At 40.2% G+C, this 21,589-nt stretch overlaps 3 protein-coding genes across 9 annotated transcripts in view; all 3 read left to right on the top strand.

The window, feature by feature from the left end:
- Positions 1–6,850, top strand: part of LOC134617529 (supervillin-like) — a 46,709-nt gene extending 39,859 nt beyond the window's left edge. For all 6 annotated transcript variants that reach the window (XM_063462803.1, XM_063462802.1, XM_063462804.1 and 3 more), the window contains 5 exons: positions 184–339; positions 1,449–1,592; positions 1,729–1,850; positions 2,229–2,384; positions 6,037–6,850. In XM_063462803.1, the coding sequence (XP_063318873.1) occupies positions 184–339; positions 1,449–1,592; positions 1,729–1,850; positions 2,229–2,384; positions 6,037–6,123 (665 nt within the window). In that variant the 3' untranslated portion in view covers positions 6,124–6,850. The remainder of the gene's footprint in view (positions 1–183; positions 340–1,448; positions 1,593–1,728; positions 1,851–2,228; positions 2,385–6,036) is intronic.
- A 1,362-nt stretch (positions 6,851–8,212) lies between these two features.
- LOC134616823 (acyl-coenzyme A thioesterase 1-like) lies at positions 8,213–14,356 on the top strand. Of its 2 annotated transcripts, none has more exons than XM_063461837.1 (4): positions 8,213–8,316; positions 10,667–11,128; positions 11,984–12,168; positions 12,552–14,356. In XM_063461837.1, the coding sequence occupies exons 2-4, from the start codon at positions 10,672–10,674 to the stop codon at positions 13,158–13,160; spliced, it is 1,251 nt and encodes a 416-aa protein (XP_063317907.1). In that variant the 5' UTR covers positions 8,213–8,316; positions 10,667–10,671; the 3' UTR covers positions 13,161–14,356. The 2 variants fall into 2 exon arrangements, with proteins under 2 accessions (XP_063317907.1, XP_063317908.1); XM_063461838.1 differs by having other exon boundaries at positions 8,214–8,316; positions 10,652–11,128.
- An 886-nt stretch (positions 14,357–15,242) lies between these two features.
- Positions 15,243–18,424, top strand: LOC134616173 (peroxisomal succinyl-coenzyme A thioesterase-like). The gene is made up of 3 exons (XM_065469525.1): positions 15,243–15,326; positions 16,689–16,808; positions 18,170–18,424. Exons 1-3 carry the CDS (start codon positions 15,243–15,245, stop codon positions 18,422–18,424), a joined length of 459 nt encoding a protein of 152 aa, XP_065325597.1.
- The last annotated feature ends 3,165 nt before the right edge of the window (positions 18,425–21,589 follow it).

Below are 21,589 nucleotides of genomic sequence, written 5' to 3' on the forward strand. Positions count from 1 at the left end.
TTTAGGAATTAACAATAACAACAATTGTTTATCAAAAATATATAAATGAAATCAGAAATAACAGGTTTGATTTTTTTTTTTCAATGTTTAACAAAATATTAAATCATGAGGTGTAGTCTAAAGCTCTCCACACCTACTCTGGTCGTCATCTGAGGAAGGATGATGTATCTCGTTGTTTGTCAGATCCGGGAAAATTCAATTTCACCCCACGGCTCTTCCAGCTGAGCAGCACATCTGGAGATTTTGTAGCAAATGAGTTTTTCCACCCGTCCAGAGCTCCAGACCTGGTCAGCTCACTGCCCTTCCTGCAGGAAGATCTGTACAATGCACCTCAACCTGGTGAGACTGAAACACAAACGTTTGGCGGGTGGGGATTTATATTCTTCTAATTAAGGCTTCCACCCATCCTTGCTCCATGAGCTTTGAGTGAGGAAACAGGAGTGTTTTAGATAGACGTGCCATCCACCTCATTTAAAATCTATAGCAACTGTGTGATGCTGTCATTATCAATATGGACCAAAATGTCTGAATGTTTTCAGCATCTTGTTTAACCCACTACTAGCTGAGTATACCTAATAAAGTATCCAGTGATTGGATATAGGGAACCTTCCTAGAGGTAGAAAAAGTGGTGAAGCATATCTGTCTGATGTATGTGCATTTATGTTTTGTAAAACAGCCATGCTTTAATTCTTTATTCATTTCCACAATTCATTACTGTTCTTTTTTTGGACGATTAGGGTTTGTGCGTCATCCTGCACAGTTAAGAACAGATTTGTGAGAACACACTGTTTGTGAATGAAGACCAATGTTTTTATTGACTGCTGGGGAATAAAATGAGCAGCTGAGCTGTTATGAAAACAGTTTTATTTTAATTATGTTGAATTATTTGTGGACAAAATACATGCATAAACTGTACTGTGGGAGCTCTAATGTGCAAGAGTATTCATATTCATCATCTCAGCTCAAAGGTTGTTTTTCTTTTCATTTAGTTTAATCTTGTGTCATTTGAGTAAAATATACACCTATGTACATTTCTACAACCTGAACCTGTAGAACACGTCAGAATGATTCAATCGCTGCTCTTTAATACATTATTTATTTACATCAGTTAGAGGTGTTTTAGAATGAGATCAGTTGTATCTGTCCAAGATTGTGCCAGAGAGAGTGAGGATATAAAAATAGCTTCATCCCATCATCTCTTTCTCACATCCTTGCAAAAACAAGATGAAGAGATGTTATTTAGGAACTGATTTTTTGCAAAATGAAAGACACACTTTCAAATCTCATTGTCTTTTTTATCCTCACACTGATGCTCGCACAGACTTAAAGGATCATTTGGGGGAGAAAAAAACCCACTTTAAAATGTAGATGCGTAACTACAAATCCAGAACATACAGTATGCAGATTACACCGCATATTTCTTACTGTATCTTATGTCTCTGGCACAGCTTTGTTCCTGGTGGATAACTTCCACGAGGTTTACCTGTGGCAGGGCTGGTGGCCTCAGGACAGCGAGAGAACTGGCTCTGCTCATATCCGCTGGGATGCAGACAGGAAGTGTGCGATGGAGACTGTGCTGCAGTACTGCAAACGTGAGGCAAACATCCAACTATTTATAATAGTTCTGAGGATTTTTTTTTCCAGAAACTTTAAAAGCAGAAAAGAAAAACATTAGGAAAAGGTTAATGTGTGATTTAATGAGAACCTTGTGCTGATTTTCTCCTGCAGAGAGGAATGAGAAGAAGCCTCAGAAGTCATACCTGATCCACGCCGGCCTGGAGCCGCTCACCTTCACCAACATGTTTCCCAGCTGGGAGCACAGAGAGGACGTGGCTGAGATTACAGAGAAAGTGAGCAAGACATATTGTTATCCTATACTTTTTCTCTTGGACTTCACTGCAATAGCTTTCCATATTCATGTTCAAAGTAATTCATATTTAGTTTATACTCAGCCTTGCACCCCCTCAGGTCAGTTTCATGTCCGAAACAAGCTATTCTGACTCCCTTCATCCTTCTTTTAAAACATCTTTTTCCGTCCCAAATAAAAAAAAATTAAAAATTAAATAAAACTTCGTTTCTTCCCGCACCTCCTTTTTTATATACCCTCATCCAAAGTGGAAAATGTGATTAACATTTAGATTATGCTATGTTTTTCCTTCCTCGCTGATACAAAGCGGTTTCTCACAATTACTACAAAGGAGTCTGTGCATGCTCTGTTGTGGCTGCAGGAGGCGGAGGTGTGTAACCAGATCATCCTGGTGGAGGACGTGTTGGCCCGGCTCTGTCAGAACACCTTCCCTCTGGCTCAGCTGCAGGCCCGGCCGCTGCCAGAGGGAGTTGACCCACTCTGCCTGGAGCTATACCTGTCTGACCAGGACTTTGAGGTCAGTAAAGTGAAGAAAAACTATTTTACTTTTGCTTTGAAGTTTTTGTTGGCAGCGTTTTAGTCAAAAAAAAAAATCACCATGTTTCTTTCCTTTTACCAGATTTTTTTTTATAACTTTTAAATCTGATTGCAATGACAGCTCAGTTGAAATCAAATTAGTCACGTGACTTACCTGGGACCTAATTAAAGTAGAAGTGTAATATCTATAGGGCAGCTTTTTGACACAGGGAGGCATTTTTTCTGAAGTGAAATTTTCACTTGGTTATCTTTTATTGATGAGAAGGAAATTGTAGCTGATGACATTTTAACACTGTGACAAACATAGGAAAATGTTGCCTGACTGTACCTATAAAAAGCAAAAACTGTATCTGTTTGGTTTGTTCCCTGGAAGTTCCCTGGCCGTTTACAAGTGCGCATTTGCAATTTCACCATCAGCCTCAGACTTACATAGACAGCAGACAACTTCTTTGTCAATCTGTCCTGTCTTACAAGTTTTGAGTTTCGGCCTGTAACCTGGAGGCTACACAGGACGATCGTCCCCAGGATGAGAGTGGCAGTGCACAGTTTAGGTGTAAAGTCCTGAGGCCTCTGAGAGAGGACTTTCAGTGCAAAAAGCCTGAATGTGAGGCCACAGACAGACAATTGAAAGGAGCCACACCAGCAAAATCACCTGCTAATCTCTCCAGTTTTGCCTCTTTGCATCTTTGTCCTCTTCCATCATTTTGAGACAGTGCAGAAGCATACATGCAGATATACTTACAGAATGAAGCTTCCAGAAAGCAAAGAGAAAACAGCAGCAACACTGGAAGTGCTGCAAAGATGCACAAACAGACAATTCTGAAATAGATCTCAGCCAATTGTATCTGGTGCATATTTTTTCTTTTTGTTTTTCATTGGCACAATCAGATCAAGGTGAAGCAAAAATAACCTCAGTGATTCACATCAGTGATTTAAGCAGTTATGTAGCAGGTACATCAACAAGTATAAATGGTGGAAAACCAGAACTGTACACAGTAACTAACCCTCAGTCATTAAAATCCATCTAACACCATCTAACTCTCACTTTACAGACCAGTTTGTAGGTGGATTCAGGTAAGAAGAGATGCTCGTGTGACTCATCCGCACTGATGACCCATCCTTCTCTCGAGCACATCAGCACTGTGTTTTTCTTCTTTATGCTGAAAGAAAAAAAAAATCACTCCTGTCTCTTGAGTGTGGTGCTGGTCGAGGAGGAAAGGTTGTGCTTGGCTGCACAATTATGTCTGAAAAGATCATCCAGAAACACCATTACGCTGTTAGACAGTACTTTATATAAGCTGCAGTCACAAAGGACTTGGCACTTCAACTCCTTCACACAGGAGACAACAAATACAAAATGACACATGATCCAAAATTAGCTTCCATCTCTGCAGGGAGAAAAGATGAAAAGTTACAACTGACCACTTGAATCAGTCAGAGAATTCAGGATTTGATTGGTATATGCTGTAAGTGTGTACTTTTATACACTTCAGTTAATACCTCAGAGTTGAAGCTATAACTCTAATGTGCTCTGCAGCTTTTCTAAGTCCTTCTTATTATAAATGACATAAAATTTTATGGTTTACAACTCCTTAAATATCCTAGATACAGGACTTAAAAATTATTACATTATTTTCTTTTTCCTAAATGATCTTATGTAGGACGTGATTTATAGATAGGCTAAATTTTTCATGTTCATTCAGGGTGTGCCCATAATGGTAAATCCAAACTGTAGGCTACCTTTAACTCATGCCTGCACATCTTAAAAATACAAAATTCTTAGACCAAGTGAGGTGCCGTTTTTACAGCAGTGAAAACCCTAAAGATGATGATGACGATGACCTGTCAATAGCTTGACAAGGATGGTTACTCATCGATGTTGAAGCTAGTGGCCGGAAAGAAATCTAAACTGTGCATTTAGTTTGCTTCAGACAGAGGAGAATGGGATTTCATTTTTGGAAAAACATGAGATTTTCATGTTATTTTAATATTAATAAACACATCTAGCTAGCGTTCTTAAACTCAGCCTGGATAAACATATATTTTCATTGTATGTTTGGTCTCAAATTGTATATAAAGTAGTAAAAAGTATTAAAAGCCTTAAGTATATATTCTCTGTACCTGTAAACACCCAGTATTGCTCAGAATCACATCAGGCTTATTTGTCACTATTTACTAATATTGTATAGAAAAAAGCCATCAGGAACTTATGGATTTTATGTAATGTTATAATTATTAATAATTAGTTACATCCTAGTGAGTTAAGAGGTCACTTATCTCATGATGTTTTCCTTGGTGGGAACGGGTTTAGACTTGTAAATGATGTGTTTATGCTCTTGTGATAATTGACAGGTTTTATCTGCGCAGCTGCAGTTTATCTCTCCGACCACACCGCACTCCTTCCACACTTCTCTGCTCCTGCAGCTTTTCTCTTTGCACGCACGCACACAACTTCTACCTTTCCTCTCAGTGCAAATAAATGCTCTTTAGTGATTCACTGTTAGCTGCACTGCAGTCTGACTCACTATCTGTCCGTGGAGCACAACATGGAGGCATGAAAAAACACCATCACTGGATGGAGTTGATTTGTTTCCCCACAGGGCACAAGATATCACGTCATGTTAGAGAATCAGTGAATTAGCAGATGTGATTGTACAAGAAAATATTTGAAAATATTGTTTTCCTATTTATATTAAATTGAACTTTTCTGAAAATTGTGCGCTCTGAAACATCTCACTGTGAAAGTACCAAAAAATGTATAATCACTAAGAACCTACTCATCTGTTTATTCATGAAATGATCCAGTGCAAAGTGCAAAGGACAACATCCTGCAGATATGGCGCTGGAGCTTCACTCAATCAAACATGATTGATCAGGTGATTTGAGCACTTCCAAAGACGCTGATCTCCTGAATTTTCATTGCAAAGGTGAAGATAGATAGATAGCCAGCCAAAAAGGTGTTTGGTCTATCATCTGGATACAGGAAAGAGAACAAGGATACAGGAAACAGAGAAAAGTATTCCAAGGAAGAGGTTTGCAAAGAAGAAGTGGGATGTGAGGCTGAATAACAAGGAAGGAGAAAGGATTTGCATCCACAGAGACCGACGTAGGGCACACCGGACATCTGAAGAAGCTTTTATGCAAACATGAAGCTGTGGATGCTTAAAACAGCTTAATCTAATTAGGGTTGGGCAGATAGGCACAAAGGATAGAAGGGCACAAGAATTAGGAAGCAAAATCAGTACAAGCCATATGAATAAACTAACCTTCAGAGTAAAACAGGAAGTAGGAGAAAGGCATACCTACACAAGAAGACTGAAACTAAACATGATAAGAGAGACATTTAAATGTTTCCTGCCTTAGACTTTTATCAAATTATATTTTTTGGTGCTTTGACAGTCAGTGTTTCATCAAATGCACCTGCTAATAAAACTTAACACATTCCGAGTGTGTTAGTATAAAACAAAGGCTGAATTTTGTCACCGAACAACAATATTGAACATGTTGAACCATTATTAGTTAGAGTTAAATTGCCATCTCTCCTCTCTGAGGCTGTGCTTGGCATTCAGTGATGATCCTATCACACTGCCTGTGTTCTCTTCTGAAACGTTTGTCTCTTTTTCTGACCCCAGAAAGCTTTGGAGGTGAAGAGAGAGGAATATGAACGTCTGCCAGGGTGGAAGCAAGTCAACTTAAAGAAGGCCAAAGGACTGTTTTAATCGTGTTTTTAACAGGAGTTGGTACGTGAAGAGGTACAAGAGAGGAAAGTCGAGAGGGAGATGCGAGAAGAAGCCGCAGAGAGATGAACCTGCTTTTGATCTGATACGAGGAGAATGAAACTGGAGATGCACTCGCCTCGCTTATAGTGATGTTTTACTTCTCAACTTTGTCGTTACTTAACAAAATGAAATTCAAGCGGTATAACAAGCAGGTTAAAAAAAAAGACACCTGGCTTTGTTGCATACATGGCTTTTGTGTGTGTCATAGCACTAAAATCACCGCTTATGGACTCGTCAAAGAAAAAGACTTGGACGCTTGTTGTCAGAGTGCCATGCTGTGGTTGTGTATGTGTGCGACTGTATATAATGTTTGTGTGCAACGTTAATTTGTGTAAAACTGTGTGTAGGTGCGCCTGTGACTTTGTATCTATGTAAAAACGAGTCCTGTCGTGTCAGATGTTGTAAGGAAAGTCGTCACTTCTTCTGTCCACACTGTCTGGATGCTGCCAGGCCTCATAGGTAACTCATATTGCTCAAAACTGCTGAAGTGACCCTGGCTTATTGGGCGCCTGAGAGTTTCATTAGGAGAGAAACAGCAGCTTGAAGAATCTGATTGTATAGTGCCTTGCTTTTTGTGTACAGTTTATATACAGAAATTCTAGTCTGCATTTTTAAAGACTTTCTTTGTGATATAAGACATAGTGAATTAAATCACAATAATGCTCAACTCAGAAGTGGAGTCATTTGTGTCCTGCATACACTTTCATTTCATTGCATCATATCTCCAAAATACAGATTCAATCATGCTGTCAGGAAAGAGTGAAGAGGGAAATTATAGCAACTATTCCAAGTATTTTTACATAACTCGGTTTTTCCTTTTTCACTTTTTTTCACAACATTTTTTTTTTTCATAAAGGAGCTGGTTCTTTTGTGGTTGTAATGAACTACTGGGCTACGATTTTGTCTAGTCCATTAGGCGCTTAAAGGTTTAGAATAGGTTAGAAATGCCCTCTTCTTTTGATCTAACTTTAAGATTAAAATTAAAAAGTTCTCATAAAATGTTGTCCTAATTCCAAAGACGCTGTGATGCAGAGTAGAATATAAATAGGAGCTGAATGCAATGATTCTATATTTTTTTCACAGCACAGCACAAAAAACATCAAATGTTTGAACTTGAATGCACCACTATGAGGGGGGGAAAATGTCAGTTTAAATTTCCTGGCAGCAACATGTCTCAGAACACTTGGGCCAGTGTAGCATCCCCACTTCTTTTGGAAACTACTGTTAAATGTTTGGGAACAGACAAGACCCGTTGCTGTGCTTCTGGGAGAGGAATATTGTTGGGACAGTGTAGTTTTTGTGTATTTTTTGTTTGATGGTGCAATAAGTCTTTTCACTTGGTGAAAGGTCTGCAAGTGCTCCTGGGCACATGCAGTGATTTCCATGACAGAATCACTCATGGAAATCACTGCATGTGCCGCTTGTGGCAGCCTCTCTGAATCTTTTCATGGTATTAAGCACTGCAAATAATGAGATAAGCACAGAAATGCCAGTTGTAAGTTTAATGCAAGTTTATTTTGTGAAAAATCTAACTGGTCATATCAGGACAGCTGAAAAATCTTCTGTTGATTAAAGAAAATGAAAAAAAAAATGTAGTTGCCCAATGTCCGAAGTCTCTGTGGATTAACTATCATCTCAAAATTCTTTTGCTATTCTGTTTGAGTATCAACTTTTAATTGCAGTGGGGAGAACTTATAGATGTTTTTCTAAGGTTTACTTTGAGATTTGTGTGTTGTGCTGAATAGTGTAAACTAAAGACAATTAAAATGTGTGGTATTATGTCAAAATCCGGACATGGGTGTAAAAAATCTGTACTATCCCACACCTGGACATTTGTTTACCCTAACGCGCCTGCTTAGCCCGTGTCAGCCTGTTAGACTGTTTCTGCGCCCTCTGCCGGACACCGTTTAGCATTACATTAGCTGGATTCAACAGTTTTACTACTGCAGTCACTCTGTAACATTGGCGCTTATTTACCAAATATTTTCCAGCAGAGAGCTGAACAGAACAGAGTCTGCGCAGACTTCGTCATGACGCGCATCGATCGGGAAGGGGTCTGTAGTCTGTGAGAGCGAACACCGTGCTTTAGATTAACCAGATTTAGTAAAACAGTAGTTGGATCCACCCGCCTCGGTGAGTTTTGTTTTTAAGACAGAGAAGAAAATCTGAAGACATGTAGGCCACTCCCAGTTATGCTCCTGTGCTCAGATGTTTTGAAAGTGTATACAAAATACGCTTCTTGTTCTTTTGCACAGCGAATACCTTCGTCAGAGCTGACGTGGAGATCTCTGCAGAAGTTTAGCACTATTTAAAGTATAGTTTATTTTCTGGAAGATTCACACAGATTCTGCAGTATAGTTTCAGACTTAAACTAATTAAAAGTGCGATTTTTTTTAAAAAGGGAGCAAGCTTCGACTTTACTGTTTTCCTGCAGAGGTTTGTTTTAGCTTTACTGCGTTTGCGTTACACCGCGCTTAAATTTTGTTGCGCGTCTACCCTACATTTTATGGTAGTCTTTCTCCGTTGGTGAATTTCGACCTTTACTACAAGCATAATTTCACTAGACTGTAAATTTACTTTGAATATCATCTTGCTGAAGAAAGTCAATCGAATATGATGGCGTCATATGGAAAATTTGCGCTTCCCTCTGTTTGTTTCTGTATTAAAATGCACGATACAATCTAATAGTGATAGATTATAGTGTTTTAAAAATATCAAAAATAAATTTATGGCAGGTTGTTTCTTGTCTGTTTAACAGTAATCACCAACGAAGAAGACGCACTACCACAAAACCTAGGGTAGAAGCGCAAAGATATTTAAACGACCTTTAGCCTAAAAAGAAACTTGATCTGTCCGCCTGTGTGATTGTGCGCTTTCCCAGAATTTATTTGAGAGGAGATTGGTTGTTGTATGGACATGATCCAAGGGCATGTCGGAGCACTGGGCTTAGGTTCAACACTGAAAGATCTGCGTCGCCTGACACTTTATTTACACCCGTTTAACTGATTGTTAATACTGTTAATGCAACTCAGTGCATTTAGACATATAGCCATGGTCAAGACGACCTGCTGAGTTTAAATTGAGCATCAGAATGTAGAAGAGATTTTAATTTGCATTTGCGAAGAGGTCAAAGAACAATGCAGAGCGCAACAACCGTCTGCATGGCTTTTAACAGAAAAATAATAATAGCAAACACAGAATCATGTATAGAAACAAGGTCTGTACCCGCCGTGATCACAGAGTACAATCAGACAAAACAATCTGTACAGTCGAGTATATCTTGTAATAGAGGATTATATAAAGACATGATGTTATGGAGCCTTCCATTCACCCATATCAAATTGAAACAGACAGAATATTCCATCACAACATATTAAGGACATCCGCACTCTTTGACATCATCAGGATCCAAGAACAAACTGCCATCAGTGAGAAAACGATGCTTTAGAACAGCCACTCCCAAAGTCGAGAGTGCTGCAGCTCATTTAAAAAACAGAAAACCTAGCAGGGCCCACCCAATCTGAAATCCTCCCTCTAATTAAAATACAAAAGAAATTTATGTATTTCCTTGAAAAACAAACAAACACAAACAACTCAGGCTGTTGGCTATAATTTACTAATGTTACCCAATCATATGCATAATGTTAAGGCCAGTGTGTGACCCCGCCTGCCACAGGGATTCAAATTTCAATACATGAGCAGAAAATTAAGGTCAGAGTAATGAATAATATCACAAACTAACCCCCTCGTACTACCAGTTCAAATTCACTTTTTATATAAGTAAATTAACTTGTATGAACATGTAACTACACATACTTCTGAGTAATTCCAAACCGAATTTCTGTTAATACTGTGGCCCACCCGCAGTACCTTTACAGCCCACCAGAGGGCCCCAGCCCACACTTTGGGAATCCCTGCTTTAGAAAATTACTTTGGACGCTAGAATGTAGGGAAAAAAATGACCTTTCACATCCTGTAACTATGTGAAAGGTCATCAAAATGCACCTGTGAGAGTTTTCTCCAGTGACTGATCAGAGCAGGAAAAATACCCAGTGTATTAATGCTTGTTCCTTTTTCTCTGCATCATTGGCATTAAATTTATGAAGTTTTACTACTGAAAATTTTGATATATCCCAGTAGACAGCTGAAGTAAAATTAATTAGGTTGCTGTTTGTAACAAAGCTTAACTGTAATTTTCAGCCTTTAAAATTTCATGTGGTTAAAAAGTTGTGAGGTTTAAAAAATGCTGGGACATTAAAAAGTGCCACATTTTGACCTAACACTGTATTCTGGTCTGTAACTCCAGTAATCTACATATTATGTAGCATCCCATCCTTAAATATACTGAAGTTAAAAAAAATGTATCTGATTCTGATGGTGTCGAGTGGGAAGCATTCCAAGAATGTTTCTTTTTTATTTTCCTTGCAATGACCCATTTGTCCAAATATTGGACATTCATGGGGTTCAGTCTTTGATCTTTCAGAAAAGATGTCCTCCCAAGTCAGGCTGAGGCTGCTGCCGAGCACCAGGTGTCTGTTTGATGAATCCGTTCAGCTGAAAGTGGCCGGGCTGCGGTCAAGGCAGGTGGTCACTATCAGAGCCACATCGACCGACGAGAGAGAAGTGGTGTTCGGCTCTTCAGCCACTTACAGGGCAGATGATGGCGGCGAGGTCGACCTGAACAGAGACCCCTCACTCAACGGGAGCTACGTTGGAGTGCAGCCCATGGGTCTGCTGCAGTCACTGAAGGCAGACACTTTGCACAAGTACTTCTTCAAGAACAAAGCTCTGAACCCTCACGTGGTGAAGTTTTCTGTGCATGAGCAGGAGGGGGACGGCAGGATGCTGGCAGAAGAGACAAACGAGAGGTTTTTGATGGGAGACGGGGTCAGTCGGGACCCAATCAAAGAGGGGAGCATACGAGGAGTCTTGTTTACACCCCCAGGTACTGTATGTGGTTTTCCACTTAGAAGTAGTCACTATCATTACAGCGGGCCCCTTTTTTTTCTTTTTACAGGTGGCGAAGGTAGATAAATAAAGACTTTTTCAGCAAAGGATACATCACTTTTCTTGATTCAGTTTCAATTCAATTTTATTTATATAGCGCCAAATCCCAACAACAGTCGCCTCAAGGTGGTTTATATTGTAAGGCAGACCCTACAATAATACATACAGAGAAAAACCCAACAATCAAATGACCCCCTATGAGCAAGCACTTTGGTGAAAGTGGGAAGGAAAAACTCCCTTTTAACAGGAAGAAACCTTCGGCAGAACCAGGCTCAGGGAGGGGCGGCCATCTGCTGCGACCGGTTGGGGTGAGAGAAGGAAGACAGGATAGAAGACATGTTGTGGAAGAGAGACAGAGATTAATAACAGATGTCTTGAAAGATGTCTCAGTTCCTAAAATGCATCTGGAGGACAGAGGAGGGGGTGGCTTGCCAGATTAGGTGGCTTGTCAAATTAGCTGTAATCATATTTGCACAGCTGTGTCCTTTGTAGAAGTACTTATTGTACTACTTTGTGAAGTTATTTAAAAGTATCCTTAAATATAAAAAAATGTCTTGAACACCTCTGAGATCATAAAATACAGCACTAATTGGGCTGTAATGAAACTATACGATGAAACTTACACCAAAATCATGATACATGAGTGAAAAACATTTTAAGCCATATTTAAACTGGAAAACATAGATGAAGTGTTGAATATGGATCTTTTATTGTAGGGCTTTAGGTTAGATATGCACATTATGCATGATTATAACCTCCTACTTACATGAAACTTTTGTTGTCTGTGTTCTAGGAGAAGGTCCGTTTCCTGCTGTATTGGATCTGGGCACCTTCATGTCTGAGAAAAGAGCCTGTTTGCTGGCCAACAAAGGGTTTCTGGTCCTCACGATAGCTGTGTTCAATGACAGACAAAATATGAAAGAGATACATCTGGACCCCTTTAAAGAAGCTGTGGATTTCTTACGCCACCACCCCAAGGTGGGTCCAGTGGGTGACATTTAAGCCAGCAGCATAACATTACAAGAACCCATGTAACTGTGTGTTCAGACCGAATGTGAAGCAAATTTTTTTTTGGGGGGGGGGGGGGGGGGGGGGGGGGGGAATGATTGCATGCATAGTCTGTGAAATGCAGTGAACTGGTTAAAAATCAGTCAGGTTTGAAGAATTGCTTGGCAAAAAGTGAGATACTGCTTTAGGGAGTCCTAGTTATGTGTAGTTATGAGTTATGTGGCAGAACACTCATTTTTTCTTTACTGTTCCAGTTTAAATGCCCAGTAGGTCACAACTTTTAATACTTTGGAAATGCCAGTTTCTGAGCTCTGTGTGTGTTTATCACCTTTAGTCTGTGTGTTATTTCACAGGCGGGCAGTAAAGGAGTCGGCATAATATCAAGATCAAAGGGAACGGATATCGCACTCTCTCTTGCTGCGTTCGTGCCCGGTGTCCAGGCCTTAGTTTGGATCAATGGCACCAGTGCCAGTGTGGGCACTCCCCTCTACTACAAGAAACAGCAGATCCTGTCACCCTTAATGTTTGACTTCAGCAAGGTGATTACCACTAAGTCTGGAGCAAACCTTATCAAGTATGCTATTGAAGATCCCCTGGAAGAGAAGAACAAAGGAAGCCTCGTCCCCATTGAACGAGCCAAGAGCCAGTTCCTCTTTGTGGCTGCAGAGGACGACCTCAACTGGGACAGCAAGGCCTACATGGACGAGATGGTGGAGAGACTGAAGCGTCATGGGAAGGAGAACTTTGAGACTGTTTTTTATCCTGGAGCTGGACATTTGCTGGAGCCACCCTATGGACCCTTCTGCTCCTCTGCTTTACATGGGATGCTTAGCTTCTCAGTGGTGTGGGGAGGGGAGCCCAGGGCCCACGCAGCAGCAGAGATCCACCTGTGGAAGAAGATCCAGGAGTTCTTCAGAACTCACCTGAGTTGTGATGCTGCACAGACTAAAGCCAATTTATAAACAGGATTAGAAAGGAAAGAAAACAAAACAACAACAACTATTGAATATATTATTTTATTTGCTTGTGAATATTTTCCGTTCCTGTCTTTGAATGCATTTCATGTTTGATTTTAATATCAGAATACTTTAATAATCCCTAAGGAAATTATGGTAAATGGCCTGTATTTATATAGCGCTTTACTAGTCCCTAAGGACCCCAAAGCGCTTTACATATCCAGTCATCCACCCATTCACACACACATTCACACACTGGTGATGGCAAGCTACATTGTAGCCACAGCCACCCTGGGGCGCACTGACAGAGGCGAGGCTGCCGGACACTGGCGCCACCGGTCCCTCTGACCACCACCAGTAGGCAACGGGTGAAGTGTCTTGCCCAAGGACACAACGACCGAGACTATCCAAGCCAGGGCTCGAACCGGCAACCTTCCGATTACAAGGCGAACTCTTAACTCTTGAGCCACGTGGGTTAAAGTTACTCCAGGACAACAGTAACTTCTTCCTCACCTCATCCAGCTCTTTTGACTGCTGCTGAGCTCCAAAGCTTTTTACCTGTTTGGAATTTGTGTTGACTGAATACATAAATACATAAATCAAGTTTAATACAACGGCAGCTATCTTTAAAAGAAAGAATGGAAATAAATGAAATTTTTGTTCATCCTGTGAGTGACCATCCTACAGCTATCTGGGTAAGGTCACTACCAGAAAACAGCAAGGAAGGAGACCAAAGATGCCACCTAGGAGATATCGCTACAGAATACATGTTACAATACAAATGCGTACACACACACACACAGGAACAAAAGGTTAAACCATACAAGACCAACTTCAAGTTAAAGAACTGCATTATTATAGCACATTTCTAAAACATATTTCACTACCACAGTAGTACAAGGATGAAAATGGCAGCACAGAAAACTAGCACATTAATCATCAATGCTGCTCTTTTTTATGATAATAACAATGTATTTTAAAATAATGATGTATTGAAAAACAAGACAAATTAAGTGTAAAAACCTGTGACTTGTAGTTGTGAAAGTATTCGCACCACTGTCAACTACAGCAGACTCCAAATGCGATTTTGTCATCCTTTAATAGATAGAAAATGGATAAATTAAACTAGAAATGACTAAGTCCTACATTTGTGAGTGTTAAACAAATGTATTCCTGCTTCAGACTGTAACTGTAATGACAGATTAACTGCTAACAGATGTTATCTGTTTATTAAACTCAAAAATTAAACATTATAATTGAATTTATGACTGTTTTATAGGTTCACCTAATTTGTTTACCAATCTGATGTCAGTCATCTCAACTCTGTATCCGGTCTTTAAGTCTGACGTCACTAGCCGTGTCTGGGCTCAAACTCCGCTGCAGGTCCATAAATCAAACGATCACTGTGGCATCACTGAGAGTTGAAAAACTATCTAAAGTCTTTCATCTGTAATAAAATGATCAGCGTTCTGCTCTACCAGGTGTAACAATTGAGTTTATCATCCAGGCATCCATGAAAACGAAACGGAATTTATGACATTTAACGGAGTTAGAAATTAGCAGCAAGTTAGCTCGCTAGCTCCCATCTAAATACAATATAGCATGTCCTGACTGAGGGATTTTGGAAACAAATTCAAACGTACAGCTCTGCTATCACTTCCAACATAAATGAAGACAAAAAACTAAACAGCAGTGACGTTTGTAGGGTTACTGAAGTTTGGCTAGCTGATATATAACGATGTGCTACGTGACCGCTAGCGACACAGCTATGTGAGCATAATATAAACAAGCTAACTTTTTTCCACTTGATAAAAGTTAACGTATGGTAGGATGCGGTAAACGGACCAAACTTCAGCCAGGAGAACAACTGAGATAATTCATCCACAAGGATGAATAGGGTTAGTCATTCATAGACTGCTGCATGGGCTGGGCTGTAGCTACATCATAAGGTTTTAAAAACTGAGCTTTAAAATGATTAGTAATAAAAGCCGAGGGAGGCCAACAGTGATCACTGACTGTTTTTAGGAGATTTTTGAGATTAAATAGAAGAAAATACAAAACAGTAAACATGTTAACAACACAAAACCCATGGTCGTGTCCAAATTCATGGGCTGCATCCTCCTGAGGACCAGGCCTTTGCGGTCTACGTGGGCCGGGTCCTCAGAAGGTCAGGTAGGCCGGAAGTAAACGGCTGGGGAAATTGGACGGTCTTTACTAGCCCAATGACTGTAGAAAACATACTGGACACTGATGTGTCACTCCATACTCTGCCGCCCACAGGTCATTTAATGTTACTATAGATGTATGACGTGTTTCATTGTTATTATTGTTATTCAACCCTGTCATGCATGAATTATAACAACCTCAATCAGGATTTTTTTCCAAGTATTTTTATTCATTTTTTTCATGCCCAAAGATGAATAAAAACACTCAAGAAAAAAATCCTAATTGAGGTTGTCATAATTCATGCATGAAAGGGTTAATTTTGCCATCAAAGGTTTGTCTTCACTAGAAATAATGCCTTATCCATTTAATTTGCAGGGATGATGAATGGTCACACTCTCAAAGTGCATAAAAGGTGTAACAAATGACGTCAGTCCTGAGTAGGGATGGGTACCGGCACCGGTTCTGACATAAACGGTAGTAACCAGACCGAAAAGTAGCGCACATTTCGGTGCTTTATTTCGGTGCTTTTTTTCCTGAGCTGTGATGACTTTAGATTCTAGCCAATCATTTTACGTTTCCGAGGATAGTGGGCGGGTCCAGGTACGTACGTTCTTTTAGAGCATAGCTACACATTAAAAATGCCCAAGGCCAAGCGGTCAAAAGTCTGGCTGTACTTCACAGCAAAAGATGTAAACTCAGCAGCCTGCAACAAGTGCTTTAAGCTGATACTGTGATACTGTCAAAGGAGGTAACACCTCAAATCTGATGAAACACCTGGCGACGCATAGCGTGTTTTTTTAAAAGCCGAGAAATGCGCCGTATTTCATAGCTTGCTGCGAGACCTCACACCGTGCACATCTACTGCGGGTGTGGTGCCTTTTATTGGACCCGGAGTTAGCAACATCCCCCAAAAACCCGAAGAGTAGAGTCCAGAAATGATGACGGATGATGATGGCAGCAGCAGCCGTTCTTCTCTGCGTGAGTAGCTTAATGTTGTTCGTGTGTAATTCACGTTGAGTAGGCTAACCATGTTATTACATTAATGCATGTAAGGTGAACTAGCAAACACCGTCGTAGTTACATGCGGCTGTCTTCTTGTTTGATGGCAGATACTCCCTTCACCCTGGCCAAAAAGGCTAAAATGACCAAAGAAAAATTGAAAAACAGCTGAACATGAGAGGTTTTTGGACCAATTTTGTGTTCTCCATTCTTTAAGCACCGGTTTGAGCACCGTTTAAGCACCGGCACCCTTTCAAAAGTACCGGTTTGGTACCGGTATTGGATAAAACCTAAACGATACCCATCCCTAGTCCTGAGCTCGAAGTGTTTCTATACATTTTATCAGCTTTAGTTTGTGTTATTTCACAGGTGGGCAGTAAAGGAGTTGGCATAGTAGCAAGATCAAAGGGAGCAGACCTTGCACTCTCACTTGCTACTTTTGTGCCAGGTGTCGAGGCTGCAGTATGCATCAACGGCAACAGTGCCAATGTGGGGATTCCTCTCTATCACAAGAAACAGAAGATTCTCTCACCATTATGACTACAGTAAGTTGATTCCCACTGAGTCAGGTGCCAGCATTGGAAAGCATATTTATGAAGATCCCCTAACAGAGAAGAACAAGGGCAGCCTGATCCCATTGAATGAGCAATGGCTAATTTCCTCTTTGTAGATGGAGAGGATGACCTGTGTTGGGACAGCAAGGCATACATCAGGGGTCTCAAACTCAAATGAGCCACTTCTGGCACCGTCATCTCATTGGAGGGCCACTTTAGTGTCCAAGTAGTACAAAAAAACAAACATGAAAACACCCACTAATATTTCCTAGAATGTAGTGTTTTGTTTGTTTTATTTAATTCCAAATATTGTGTAACAAGACAAAATTGCAAACATGAACACAATTTTTTTTTCACTCTCAACTATCTGAAGCCTTTCAGTTTCATTTGTCATATGCAAGTTAGCACAGGGTCAGCATTGCAATGAAATGTATTTGACGAGCAGAAGACAGTCACTCAGCAGTATAGTACAGTATAGTACAGTAGTTTCATTGAACTACCAAATAAACAGCTCTTTCTGGTACGCTCTTTCTGGCCAGACACGTGGCAGCACTTTTGCTACAATTTTGTTTGTATTTAACAAAATAAAAATGCAGGCATAAGCGTACACATTAGTTTTCGACTGCAAGTGAAAATTGTTTTCTCTTTCCAAATAAATCTCTCTCTGAACTAACACAGCCAATCCCTCAACATGTTTGCACTCTCTTGTTACCTCGGCCAGGTCAGCGGCTCCGAACCGTGGTAAGGAGACCTCTGGCTAATACTTTGGGTTCCGTGTCGGGCTCGTAGCTGGGAACTAGCTTTACTGTCTGGGTCAACTTTGCTAGCGAGAGACAGAAAGAGGCGTTGAAAGGCTGCTCCAGCAGAACTTTATTGTTTCGGAGGAAAACACGAACACAGTGTAAAGTCGAGTCTTAATAGCTTACTGGGCTCGTCAGGCACTCTTTTTGGCTGCAGTGGTTATTTTTATATTTACATGCTTCCATCTCCCATTTCTGCTCGGTAGCACCTCGTACTTTTCGACTTTCCTTTTTCTCCGTCCCTCACGCTCACACACACACAGTGGGAGGGGCGGTCCCACACGTTCTCCCTGCAGCAAGGACTACACCGCCCATGAGGCTACAGTCTTAAAGGGCCATGCCTGTAACACTCTGCCGTCGTATTAAATCATTTTTCGTATAATAATTAAAAAAAATATATATCTTCACATCAATATGCGGGCCGCAAGTAGAGGTGATGTGGGCCGCAAATGGCCCGCGGGCCGCGAGTTTGAGACCCCTGGCATACATGGACCAGATGGTGGAAAGACTGAAGCGTCATGGAAAGGAGAACTTTGAGAGTGTGTCTTACCCTGGAGCTGGACACTTGCTGGAGCCACCTTATGAACCCTTCTGCCCTTCATCTGCACATGGAGTTCTTAGCTATATAGCCTCATGGGGAGGTGAACCCAAGGCACACGCAGCAGCTGAGGTCCACCTGTGGAAGAAGATCCAGGAGTTCTTCAGAACTCACCTGAGTTGTGATGCTGCACAGACAAAAGCCAAGTTATAAAAGAAAAAGATAATTATAAAGACTGAGTAACAGAAAAATAAATAACATCAAATTAATTTACGACAATTTGTTAAAAATGTGTGATTTGCAGAAGATCCATGATTTGTATGAGTATCTTCCACTTATCTTTCAAGTTTCACTGTTTCTCTGTTTGCCTCAGTTTGTCCCTCCTTCAGCTGTCAATTTGTTTGTTCCTTCACTAAGTATCCTCACATCTCTTCCTGTTATTGTTGTAAACGGTTTTAATTCTTCACAGACTTTTGTTTGGACTTCTCTGGAGCATCATTTGTAGATTCGTCTGCTTTCCCTGTGCACTATTCTTGAAAGCAGGTTCAACAAGCTCCGAGTCCAACAATAAACTCTAAGTTACTTAATTCAGCACTAATTCTGTTTACTCTGTATCTGAGTATAAGCAGTAGACTTTGATGTAAAACATGCAAATATTGCTCTAAATGAATCAGAAAGGGGGCGAGGAGGGGATAAAATTCCTATAAGGTGAGATGTTATTTCAAAGAAAATGGTGCCCTCCCTGTACAACTGTTATTTTTAGTTGTGATTCTTTCAGCAGGTTTTGTATTTGTTATAATGTTACAAATGGCTCTGGCTTGAAAAAAGTAAGATCTAGATCAACTTTTTTACTTCCAGGATGTGGAAACAGAAAAAAGATCAGTAAATTATTGGCAAGGTGTATCCTTGGTTGAGTCATCAGAAGGTTTGAAGTCCATCAGCTAGGGAACCTACTTACCATGTGGAGACAGAAGCCAGGTCAGGTCTTTAGATACACTGGGCATGTATAATAAACATACTAGTTGTATCCAGATAATAATTAAATACTTTCTGCAATATGATTTTTTTTTAAATCCTTTGCATCAAAAATGTTAAAACATTAACATGTTTGATTTGCAGAAATGGATAAAAGGAATCAGCTTTCCTGACCTACAGTGTAACGGTTAAAATCATGAAGGCCAAAATAGGTAAATATTCAGCATTTAAGAAGTTTGCCTTCATTCTTCCCATCATTTTGCTCGCTTTCCTTGCTTCCATCATCATCAACTCTAACAACTTCTTGACTATCTTCATCACAGACCATATACAAGAATGAAGAATATTGGACTGATCTTAACCTGTTTATAGCTTCTTTCCACCATTTGTAGCACATCAGATGTCAAACCACGTCAGGGTGGGAGGTGTGGGGTTTCTAGGCTAAAAAGGAACTTAGGGACAGTCTCAGTCAGTGACAGAGCTGTCATTTGGCAGTGTGACATGGAATGATAGGATGTCCCTGGCACAGCAACTTTTGTCATGTTGACCTGGCTGCACTTACCCTCTTTCTAATGGTGTGAAGAATATCACTTACAGGTATTTCTTAACCTCACGTATTCAAAAGTCTTTATAGTATTCTAAGTGCTCATGTTATACTGTTGCTTATTCAGTTCACTGGCTGCCCATCAAGTTCAGAGTGCACTTAAAGACCCTGGTTTTAACTTTTAAAGCTCTGCATGGACAAGTGTTACACACCAGACAGTCTGCAGTCTCATTTCCTCTCATTTCTCTAAACTGAATTTTCCATCATCCATTTCTGCTCATTTCTGCTCTTTTGTCTATTTCTCTGCATATTTCTTCTATAACAAACACCACAATATTAACTCAGGTTCACAATTTTCATTTTAAACCCACTTAGTCACCTTGTTTTCCACTTGTGGCGAAGATATGCCATTACATTTCCTATAATTTAATCACAAATAAGTGAAATCACTGAATTTTCATCCGTCCATTTTCCATCAATAAATTCTCCAAAGAAATTCAAATTTTGGCCATAAGTTTGTAGGCATCACACAAGCAGCAGAGTATATCAGAATTGTTATAGGCATAGGTATAGGTGCTTCCCTTTTTCTGTGTTTATTAGTGTTTTGCACCTTCGTGGTTTTGCTACCTAACTTTGCTGTGCAGGCAACTGTACAATGACAATAAGTAAAGTTCTAACTTCAGTCACTTTGGCAACAGTTAAATCTGTCAGGGGCACACACAAGAGTTCCCTAGAAACATGTTCGATTTGCAGAAACAGATAAAAACAATCAGCTTTCCTGAACTTCAGTGTAACAGTTAAATCATGAAGGCAAAATAGGTAAATATTCAGAATTGAAGACATTTGTCCTCATTGTTACTATCACACTTCCTTATCATTTTCTTGCTTTCCTTGCTTCCATCATCATCATCTCTAACAACTTCTTGCTCACTATCTGCATCACAAACAGACCATCTATAAGAATGAAGAATATTGGACTGATCTTTACCTGCTTACAGTCTCATACCACTTTCCACCTTCAATGGCACAAACCACATCAGGGTGGGAGGTGTGGGGATGTGGGGTTTCTAGGCTAAAAGGGAGCTGATGGACAGTCTCAGTCAGTGACAGAGCTGTCATTTGGCAGTGTGACATGGAATCACAGGATGTCCCTGGCACAGCAACTTTTGTCATGTTGACCTGGCTGCACTCACCCTCTTTCTAATGGTGTGAAGAATATCACTTACTGGTATCTCTCAACCTCACGTACTAACGCAGGCTCATTTCAAAAACAATGAAAAAAACAAAAACCTGAGTGTTTCTTCTTCACGCTACGTTTTTATTTTTTAAGTGTATCTTTGCCCTTAAAACTTCCTTCTGAGCTGCACGCTCTCCCTCTGCAACCATCACTTGTGCAGTTGACTAACAAGCGTTCATTCATCTCCACTGCTAGAATGAATCTTTACATTTTTGAGATTTTATTCTTACACTGTGAGGTCAACATAACAATAGGACATGGACCCCAGGTAGGCTTGTTTGGCCCACCAATCTACCAGATGGGCAAAATAGGATCTGGAGTTGACAATGCTCTACAGTATTTCTGCTCTCTAATTGCATGGTTAACTGTATCTACATAGTTAATTTGCTATACTCTCTCAGAGGCTGGTGTGGTGTGTGGAATTTCATTCATACAGCCACAATTACTCCTAAACCACCTGTTTTACTTCTCACGTTTCCTAACCTTCAGCATTTTCATAAAATCAGCCTTGAAACCCAGTTATATTCATGAAGTGTAGCATCTGAAGCATTTTTACAAATAGTAGTACTGTGAACTCTAAAAAGATTGATTCTGTTCATCTGAACGTAGCCTTTTCGGTGGA

Source organism: Pelmatolapia mariae, linkage group LG18 (genome assembly GCF_036321145.2).
Source record: "Pelmatolapia mariae isolate MD_Pm_ZW linkage group LG18, Pm_UMD_F_2, whole genome shotgun sequence".
Classification (NCBI taxonomy): Eukaryota; Metazoa; Chordata; class Actinopteri; order Cichliformes; family Cichlidae; genus Pelmatolapia; species Pelmatolapia mariae.

Bases quoted from the DNA above. Each gene is read 5' to 3' on its own strand.
- LOC134616823 (XM_063461837.1), top strand. From the start codon at position 10,672: ATGTCCTCCCAAGTCAGGCTGAGGCTGCTGCCGAGCACCAGGTGTCTG. The intron at 11,129-11,983 runs GTACTGTATGTG...TCTGTGTTCTAG, and splicing joins AGTCTTGTTTACACCCCCAG to GAGAAGGTCCGTTTCCTGCT. The intron at 12,169-12,551 runs GTGGGTCCAGTG...GTTATTTCACAG, and splicing joins TCTTACGCCACCACCCCAAG to GCGGGCAGTAAAGGAGTCGG.
- LOC134616173 (XM_065469525.1), top strand. From the start codon at position 15,243: ATGGTCGTGTCCAAATTCATGGGCTGCATCCTCCTGAGGACCAGGCCT. The intron at 15,327-16,688 runs GTAGGCCGGAAG...GTTATTTCACAG, and splicing joins CCGGGTCCTCAGAAGGTCAG to GTGGGCAGTAAAGGAGTTGG. The intron at 16,809-18,169 runs GTGGGGATTCCT...TACATGGACCAG, and splicing joins TCAACGGCAACAGTGCCAAT to ATGGTGGAAAGACTGAAGCG.